At 43.0% G+C, this 10,033-nt stretch overlaps 1 protein-coding gene across 2 annotated transcripts; it reads left to right on the plus strand.

Annotated features, from left to right (window-relative positions):
- Nucleotides 1-2,291: 2,291 nt before the first annotated feature.
- On the plus strand, nucleotides 2,292-6,250 carry CCL20 (C-C motif chemokine ligand 20). 2 transcript variants are annotated; one of them, XM_027900897.1, is made up of 4 exons: nucleotides 2,292-2,456; nucleotides 4,502-4,616; nucleotides 5,376-5,453; nucleotides 5,733-6,250. In XM_027900897.1, the coding sequence occupies exons 1-4, from the start codon at nucleotides 2,399-2,401 to the stop codon at nucleotides 5,758-5,760; spliced, it is 279 nt and encodes a 92-aa protein (XP_027756698.1). In that variant the 5' UTR covers nucleotides 2,292-2,398; the 3' UTR covers nucleotides 5,761-6,250. The 2 variants fall into 2 exon arrangements, with proteins under 2 accessions (XP_027756698.1, XP_027756699.1); XM_027900898.1 differs by lacking the exon at nucleotides 2,292-2,456 and adding an exon at nucleotides 2,798-4,368.
- The last annotated feature ends 3,783 nt before the right edge of the window (nucleotides 6,251-10,033 follow it).

Genomic DNA, 10,033 nt, shown 5'->3' on the forward strand with positions numbered 1-10,033 from the left:
CATCAAAGCCATGTCATTCTATAGTATTTCTAGATCTGTAACTTACCAAGTGCAACCTGTAATTAGCGAAAATTGCCTTCTTCCTCCAGATAACGATTCTGTCACTCACGCAAGCGTTGAACTGCGTGAAATCACTGAATTGCATCACAGCCTCTAAAGCTCCAGAGCTATTGAGCAATTTACCTGTGGAACTTTTGTGCTTGGGACTTAGTATGCATTTAATCATCAGGAATTGTGCAATGATCAAATCCCTGCGTTTGGCCATGATCCTTTCAGCCAGTGCCTTCTCGTGCCCTTTGCTCTGTAAAAGGAGTCCTAAGCCCCTGGAAATTACGGAAGGGAATTTCCCCCATTCAGTTCTGTTTTTCCTCTATTGCTGTAATGCTTTATTTTCATCAGTTCAGACAAGGTAGTAATATGCATTAAAACAACATCTCTCTGTGAGGGTAAATAAACGTGGAAGTTATGGTTAACTGCCAGTCAATTAAGAAGTGTCATTGTTTCTCATTGTAGGGTACAGGTAAAGATACAGACAGTGTCCAACATCCAAATATGTAAGACATATTTTGGGCTTTCTTATTTTACTCTATCATGTTTAATATTAGATCTAAACCCATAAATTGACTATAAGCTATAGTTTATCAATCAAAGAGAGTTGATGATCATAAAATTCCTTCTCTGTCTTTCTCTTCAGAAGTTAATAGAGTGTTTTAAGCCTTCCATCTGTAGGTCTGTTCTGGGAGCTGCGTGATCAAATAGATTACCATCGTGGGGCTACAGTTTCAAAGCCAATCCCCCAAAATAATGGCCATTTTTCCACTGGTGTAGGGGTGTTTATCAAGGCCGAACTATTAAGTCCCTTCAGCACTTCAGACTTCGGGCAGGTCCTTTGGGATAAAAAGAGAAGCGTTTTACCAGGATGCAGCAGCCTGGTGACCTGGAAAAGTGCAGATAGAGGGGCTGTAGCTTTGCTGGTGGTGTCTGAGAGCAGTTTGACTCCGCAGATCTCCTCTCTAATGTATAGATATAGCTATTATATGGAAAAGACTCAGTTTTCCCTGATGTGTTTCCTCTCCTTCCACAGCCCTAACAGAATGGCTCTGCAGCACTGGCACCTCGGCTGTCTTTGCCTCATCTTTTGTAATACTGTTGCCTAAAAGCAGCCCTTGAAAGAAACCTCCAAGGCCCAATTTGTGAGCTTTAAAAGCCAGGCATCCTTTAATCTGCTCTGGGGGCACTGGGTATCATCAGTCCATGATTATTCATTTTTCATTCCCCTCATTCCTGTTACATATTCACGAAGTTTTCCAACATTTCCTGGCATATATGCATGTCCTTATAAGGGTCTTCATCTGGGATCTTCAGTGGTGTCTCTAAGTAACCACCCTGTGAACTTCCTCAAGACAATGCCCCTGGTTAGGAAGTGACTGGGTGTTGCTTTGCTGGCTGCCTCACTTCTCCTCCTCATTGTTTCTTTAAATCACTTGGCTCGGGCTATCTGCAGTTTCTGTGTTGTAAATGCTATCAGTTGCTGTTACATCTCTAAACCCCGACATCAATACACACAGAAGGGTTTGAGCTCCTTCATTCTGGCCCCTGGAGCAACAGGAGGGGAAGCCGAGGAGAGGCTGAACACTTTGTCAATCTGTGTTTTTGCGATTTGTCTAATTGTGAGTTGCAGCATCGGGGAGGGAGAGATTGTGGGGGAATCTGAGCAGGGACAACAGGAGGAAGGAGGGAAGCTGAGAAGCTTACAGCAAAGTCAGGAAGACAAATAAGTTGGGAAACTAAAATAAGAAAAGGAACGTTAAACGTAACAAAAACCTAGAAAAAATTATGTGGCCTTGATCAACCCAAATTGAAGATCATGCTCAGGGAAGGGCCATGTCCAGCTGAAGTTTTGAGTATCTGCAGGTGTATTCAAAATGGGCTTTCACATCCTCTCCTGGCCAGCCTGTCCCAGTGCTTCCCCTGTTTGCTCTGGAGAGGGGGTTTCCCTGTGGCTGATGGAAATTTCCCTTTTCACAACCTGGGGCTGATGCCCCTCTGAGGTAACTCTGGACACAGCCCTCCCCACACAGCCTCACAGGCCAAATTAAAATGAGTAATCACCTCCCTTGAACACATAAGCACCTCTCTCTATTTTTCTTTTGCCCCCTGTTTGCAATAAACCTTTTAGCTATTATTTATTTTTTAAATTACTTTGTGCCAATAAACTGAAGGCGCTTTCTACACAAGAAGTGCAAGCAAAACGCCAGCGCTCCTGGAGTTGGGGCCCCCTCCTGGCTTTTGTTTTAAATCTAAATCTTTACCTTATTCCTAACTTCCTAAACAAACAAACCACGAGATAAAAGGAGCACCAAGAGCACCGAGTCCAGCTGGCACAGGAGGAGGCACGATGCCAGCCTTGGTCACTTGGTGGAGAGAAAAAAATTGCCTGAGGGCAGGAGCACAGGGTGAGCACAGCCTTGCTGGTGTCACTGCTCTGGCATCCAAACTGCTGCTGTTTTAGGTAGCAGTGTCAAAGCTCAGAGGAGAAGATTCTCTCCAAAAGGCACTGAATGGAGAGGAAATATCGCTGCAGAGTCAGAAGGGAGGCTTGAGATGGAAGGCCACCTCCACGTAGAGAACAGTGTGGCCTAGGAAATGGCATCACAAACAGCAAAGTTGGGTATAGGTATAACAAATTTGGGTTCCTTGAAATCTGTGTGTAAAGGAAAAAACTATCAAGCCAAAGTGTCTCAAATGTTACCATTCATGTTTGAGGCATTGCCTAATGTTGACAGAGAGTCACAAAAATAGCTGTATACTGAGAGCACTGATCTTTACATATTTTTATGGCATTTCACTATGATCCATAAAATAATTACATCAGGGCATGGGTTCTTTGTGGCCTCTTCCCTCGTCTAGGGGCTGTGACTCTGCAGAGAAGCATCTCCAGTGTGTGTGGTGCCATGCACACTGCAAGGCTGCTGATGTACACACCAGCCACGTGAGCTTCCCTAAATTCTGGCTATTGTATGGAGAAATTATTTTCTCTGAATAACAAGCTGTTCTAGAGCTGAAGCTGCTCACGTTTCTAGAAAGAGGTTCTGGCAGTCTGTGCAGGATGACCGCGTCCCTGAGCTCTACCTTAACAGAAGCCACTCGAAGCTCAGGTTACTCTGTAAGCACCTGGAGCCGGTGGCAGCTCCTGTTTACACTGGCTGACCAGAAAATGGCCTGCAGCCAACCCGTTATTTTCACACAGGTCCCTAAACAGCACGGGAAAGCACCGTCCCTCAGCAGCAGCTCAAGGAGTGTGCTTGCAGTGATGACAGAGCCTCTCCCCGGGGTTTCTCCAGAGCCATGGGAGGCAATTGTAAGATTCTGTGGGGTTTTTTTTGAATGTTCAGGAGTTGCAATACCCAGGTACGGTTTGGCATGGGAAAGCAACAAGCTACAGCTATTGTTTATGAAGCAGCATTAGTGTATTCTGGACAGCACAGGCTCAGTGGAAAATACAGTCCCTGTTTCAGGTTGCTTTTAAGCTCGCTCTGTTTCAGATTAAATAGTTCAGATGTGTAACGAATGGGATGAAATCGATGGCAGAGGATACATGGTATAGGAAGCTAAAGAAATCCATTTCCACGAATACTCAATATTGCTCAAGTGTCCTTGCCAGTACTACAGTCCAGATTTCAGAAAGCACTAATCTGCAAAGCTGGATGTTACCGTGTCAGCCAACCAGTAAACATTAATGCAGTGCTTTGGTATCATCACAGCTCCTGTGAACACACCATACTGAAATGAATCTGGCTGGGTCAGCCCACTTCCATCAGCCCCCAGGTTGGGTTTATTAAACTGGAACACAGCAGACACACAGTTTCTGTAGGTAACACTGAGAGTCACCTACATGTGACTTTCCTCATTTCACAACCCACACTCCTACCCCTAAAACTACACATCCTTTACCCGCAGAACCATTACCTCACAGCCTTTTATTTCCTTTTCTTTCAGACTGAATCTATTAAGCTACTTAAAAAAAAAAAAAACCAAAACATTCCCTAGCACACTGTTACAGTCTTATCTCCGGTTGTAGTACCAGGAAGGTGTGCTGGGGCCAAATCAGGCGCAATGGAATTCGCCGTGGGGAAACCCGCTGATGACAGTGGAACCCGCCCGTAGGTGAATTCCCGTGGCTCCTGCCGCCCCTTTATAAGCAGGTGGAGGTGAGGCAGGGCTGGCAGGACAGGCAGGCAGCAGCTGAGCGCTCAGTGGAGCACGGCAGTGTGTGTGGAGTGGGAATGGCTGGCTTTAGCAGCAAGAGCACCGTCCTGGTCTCCCTGCTGGGGCTCCTGACGCTGCTCCTGTGCAGCCCCTCTGAAGGTGAGTGAGCTCTGGGGTTCTGCCAGGAGGGAGATGGATAACGGGGTGGGGGGAGCTGAACAGCAAGTACCTGGAGAGCACAGCAGGTCGGGCCACATGGTTTTATTTACTTTGCTGTCTCCCTTGGTTCCAGCATACAGCAACCACGATTGCTGCCTGTCTTACACCAAAGTGCGCCTGCCTCGCTGGGCCCTGAAGGGTTACACTGAGCAGCTCTCCAGTGAAGTCTGTGACATCCCTGCCATCATGTAAGTTGCTTTTCAGAAGATCCTCCAGTTTTTCCGATATGTGTTAACCTTAGGTTCTCTGTTTGGGCAGAAACAATTACTTGAATGATTTTTCTTGCTGTTTCAAAAAGCTAAATTAACCGAACAAATTGCATATAATACCTGCAAACAGAACACACAACCTCTGGTTGACAGGGACTGCTAACTCACGGGACAGCCATACAATGTCAATAATGAATCTGACTGTTCAGGAATCGGCTGTGCAAACAAAGACGTGCTTCGTCTCCACCTGAGGGCCACTCCAGCCAGCACGGGGTGTTCCCTTGCCAGGACCTGTTAGCAGATACAGAAGTGATAAGGGTTCTTTTAATTCACAGGGATCGGATTTCCTTTTCCACAAGGTTTTGGCCCCGCTAGATGTTAATTTGTCACCTTAGCCTGACAGCAGCTAATCTCCTTAAACTCACAGATTATTTCTGGTAGCCAGCAAAGGTCTTTGAATGGATCAAATAAATTGAACACAACTTTATGGTGCAAACAATGATCCCTGAGACTGAAGCAGCTATTGCATTTAAATTTCATTGGGTGTTTCTTTTTGTTCACATAATATTGGAGGAGTTTGCAGTATCCCATGTATAAATGGCATTTACAAAAGCAGTTGTTATTCATTATATAGAGTAACTATGACACGTTTCTTTTTGACAAAATGCATCTTCACAGTATTTACTAGCAGGGATTTCTAATTATTTACTGACTTCTTTATCATTATTTCTTTCCCAGCTTCCACACCATCGGTGGGCTGAATGCCTGTGTAAATCCTAAGGAAGGCTGGGTGAAGAAGCATCTTCTTTTCCTCAGGTAGGAATCTAAACACCTAAATACTGTCAGGCTGATGAAAACAGGCCATGTGTGAAAGCTTGTTTCTTACATCTCCTGAATGCTACTTCTGATGGCTCTGGTGAACACATTTGTCTTTCCATCTCCTGCCAGAACTGGCTACTCCTATTTTGAGTCTTCTCAGGGACAGTCCCGTTACGTGTCCCTTTTTCTACCTGAACTATTTTCTCAGAGAAGAAACCTATAACTGACGTGTGGCCGAGGTCTTTATTTATGTGTGTCCTCTCTTTCTTCCAACAGCCACAAGCTCAAGAGGATGTCAGTCTGATATTATTCCCAGCAAGGAGCCAAAAAACAAGTACATGGCTGAAGAACCACCAGGTTCAAGCTCTTGGTGGAGATTGTGTTGTACACTGTTGTGTGCTTACCCTCCTCTAACTCAGGCTTCTTTGGAACCGTTGAGCCTCTCCAGTTGATTCATATTGCATCGCTGGTTTGCTTGCATTAAGCATTTTGTTACAGTTTCTATTTTTACTAATAAGTGCACTAATATATAACATGGTATTATTTAGTAAAGATTGCATTAAGCTGTTGTACAGTATGAATTTTATTAGGTTCGTTGCACGTTGGTTTTGTTTTGTTCCGTGTGTGTAAAGTGGGTTATTTATTCTGTTTATTTTATTACTGTCTGGTGCCAAAATGTTTCCTTTTGGCTGTAGTTAGCATTATAATATTTCTCGAGCTATTGTTAAACAAAGTCTGCCCGTGGGAAAAAAAAAAAAATGGAAATTGCAGCTTAAAAAAAAATAAATGTTAAAATCAGCACTCTCTGTGTGATATGTTTATTTTTTCAATTGAAAAACGTGACTTCCCCCTGAAATTAATTCCTTTGCTTATGAGCCTCCAGCTGAAACAATTCCACAAGTGTGCTGACACCTGTTAAAGGCACTTTCCCCCTTGATCACTTTGCTTGCCCTGGGGGTAGCTATGACCTGCACAGGATATAATCGCTTCCTTACCCCCAGACAACTGCTATATATCAAGCTTGTGCTTAACATGATGACCTGTTCTTAGCTCAGTTTGATCTTAATCAGACTTGAGAGACTTTCTTTTACGTGTTTATTTACTCAGGAGGAACCTTACACATACTGTCACTGGGCAAGCTTCTAGCCTGTCTACTGAGGAGGACTGATTATGGTAACACAATTTGCACTAAACTTAAAGGACTATCTCCAGAGGAGAAATCTGCAGAAAATTTCTGCCCTTTTTATGCTTCCTATGGTATCCTATGGCTTCCACCATAATGAGGTTTTCCTGGAGCAGGATCTCTTGATAGTGGTCAGTGATGCCTGGATGGTAGCAGATGGGTGCAGGTTGAATGGGGAAGGCTGCTCAGCTTTTTACCTGCTATTACACGGCCAACATGAAATTCAGGGATGTGACCATGTAGGCTGTGTAGTCCTCTCACTGTCAGCACTGGAGTCTTATGGATAAATTTACACTTTGGCTTGGTACCTCTTAGACATGCAAGCATTAATTTTAACTTAAACTTAAATAGAAAATATTTTTGGTGCCTTTGAGAGAGGAGCTGAGGTGTATTGGGTTTTTTAAAAGGTGGTCATGAGTGGAAGGCTGTTAATTTCTGGTTTCAAAACTTGCTAGGACTTAAACAGTCTGCTTGTCACTCTGCAAATCTGGGAACTGTCAGCTCTCTGTGAGGGAAGCTCTGAAGGAACAAGATAATTTAGCTTTAATTTCCAGCAGGTGGATTGCATGCCCTGATACTGAGGATATCAGGTGGGAAGCTATCAGCTTCCCAGGAAGGAATTATTACCCAGCACGTTCCCTCACCTTTCCTGCTAGAACTGGCGTGGGCTCCTGTTTGGGATCAGAGAACTCGTAGCTAAATCAGCTGCCAACAAAATGGTACAGACAAGAGGAATGGATCTGTGTCAAAAGTGTCAGGAGGTGGAGTTCCCCAAGCCTACCCTGGGAACAGGTGAGTGTTGGTGGAGATGTTAGGAACCAGAGCTGTGATGAATTTGGTGCAGAAAAGCCTAGAGACCAAGCTAGTGAATTCAAAGCAGGGGAACAAAATAAGAAAGTGAAGACAAATGTGTGCATTTCTGTGGGTGGCTCTTTACTCCCTAGTTTTGGGCGTGCTAAAAGTTTTGTATTGCTTCTGTAACTCGTCCTTCCTCTGGTCATCCCTGGTCTCATTGTTACAAAACCCCACGTGCTTCATCCAGAGAGATGTAAGTTGTGGGATTTCTTTTTTGGTTCCTTTTATTCTGGTTGAACTTTTTTCATATGCAACCTCTTTTGAAGAAAAAAAAAACAAAGAAAATATTTGTTTTTATGCTCAGTATCAGAAATGGATGAAGTTGGTTTGTTACTGGTGCAAAAGTCTGTGTAAAAATAACATGTCCCTCCATGCATTCCTGAGGATACAGACAGGTATTATAAGCAAGTGCTGCAGTCCTCAGTGATTCTTGTACCAGTATTACCATTGAATCCTATTTGTGCATATTCTTTCTGTGTGCTTTTTGTTTGTTTGTTTATTTTTGGTGGGTTTAAAAAAATATTTTTTTTTTTTGCTTCATTTGTAGTTCTCTTTTTTCTTTCCACAAAGCAGTCTCACACCATTCCCAGTCAAGACACTGCAGCATTTTGGTTCTTTAGGATCTTTGACAGAATACTTTCTGTTCCCATAAGAATCATAATTAGATTTACTAATTTCTTTCTTTTTTTTTTTTTTTAATCCCACCCCTGCACAAAGCAACAAAATAACTTTGCATGGCAACTGATTTTTGTAAGGAATGGCAAATCTTCTGCTGATTTAATTTTCTGGAAAATACAAACCCTGCCACATTTCCCCTGCAGGGCAAATACTAAGAAGTGATTTGTTGCATTACTCTTCAGCTGATAGTAGCTTCTAGCTATCAGTTGAAGACTGTTTCCTTGTTCCTCATCTATTTTTTCCACCTTCCACTCAAAGGAGGGTTGTGAAGTACCTGCAAATCCAAGAGGCAAATGGGTGAAGCCCCTCAGCCTGCAGTGTGCATGTTTCCAAGTATATCTGAAACCCAAGCACTGCTGGGTGTGCTTAGTGTGTCAGTGACACTTTCAGCTCCTTCATAGGGATGTTGATAATTGGTCATTTATTTTCAATCACCAGCAGCAATGAGCCCACGTGTAGCCTGAGGTCTTTTAGCTTCCTTGAATTTCTAGCATCATTCAAAGATTATGCAATCAAAAATAACATATTAAATGTAAAAGCAGCAGATGAAATTTAGAATACTCTGTGGTTAAAACAGAAATATGTCACAGGAGAAGTCGAGACTAAAATACTATTGTTAATTCTTATTATTAATTTACAACAGCATTTCTGTTGTTTTGCTTTTATGACTTGAGTTATACTCCCAAAATAAAGTAACAATTTTATTTGTAAGCACCTGCATCTACATTTCCATGTTCCTGAAATTTTGCTGCACCTTAACTTTATATTGAAAAATCCATTAATTTTTGTTTTACACCCTGTTTGTGTCAAGGAGACAACAGATAATCTGGGTTGAGACTCCCTGGGAAAACAGATATTCTCTAAAAAGTGTCCACATATGGAATTGTCCTGGATATACTTCCAATGCATGTCCTAAATGGGAGGGATTTTATCTACCATTGCAGCCACACAGCTGCATGTACAAAAATGAGGAAAGAGGGACTGCACATGGCAGATTCTCCAGGGCTAATAGTGCCAGAAAAGGGATAAGAACATCCAAGAACTACCTGACTCAGGAGAGATGACTCATCTAAGTGAGAGTTGACTTGGTATGGGTTTCTGTTCTATGCATAAAAAGTCTGGAAACAGGTTAGGAAACAGGAAACATTGAAATAGTCCAGTTGGGGTGCCGTGATTAGTGAAGCCACGTAGCCAAAATTTAGGTGCACTTGTGATTCAAGCTGTAACTTGAACTGTCTTCTCTCCTGGCAGCAGGCCCACAAGCAAAGGCAAAACATTTATGTGTAGGCAAAATGTTATGTGTGGGACGGTCTAGTACAACAAGTACTCGACTCTTCCTATAGCTCTTGGATGATAAAATGTAGTTAAAACATACATTGTTCTGAGCGTGGCTTGCAAGGGAATAAACTCTTTTCCAAGAATTCTTAGACACGGCTATTGAGGTGACAGCAGATGGCATCCTAAGGTACCAAGGGCAGAGAAACATCACAATCTGTTAGGAGCTGCAGACTGATACCTGGGGGAACAGCAGGTGCTCTGCGCTGACTGATCAAACCATCTAATTTGAGTTGTGCCAGCGAGACGGGTTCAAGCGAGGGGTCCAATTTGCTGTGAAACTGTCAATTCCAGTGTCAGGATTAAACTAGTAATTTAATACCCTTGCAGCATCATTGGCCAGGCACAAAGCAACCGGTAACACTACGAACTTACCAAGTAGAAAAATGGGAATTTGATAGATTTAACGTGGCAGATGATAAATCAAGCTGTAGAGCGACTTCCAAATGTGGCAGTATGTCATGTATGAACAAGCTGTGTTATATAGCTGTATTTAGGGAATACAAATCAAAATGTTCATGTAACA

This window comes from Empidonax traillii, unplaced genomic scaffold (genome assembly GCF_003031625.1).
Source record: "Empidonax traillii isolate 1590-97213 ecotype Southwest subspecies unplaced genomic scaffold, ASM303162v1 scaffold755:size778197, whole genome shotgun sequence".
In the NCBI taxonomy this organism is placed as follows: Eukaryota; Metazoa; Chordata; class Aves; order Passeriformes; family Tyrannidae; genus Empidonax; species Empidonax traillii.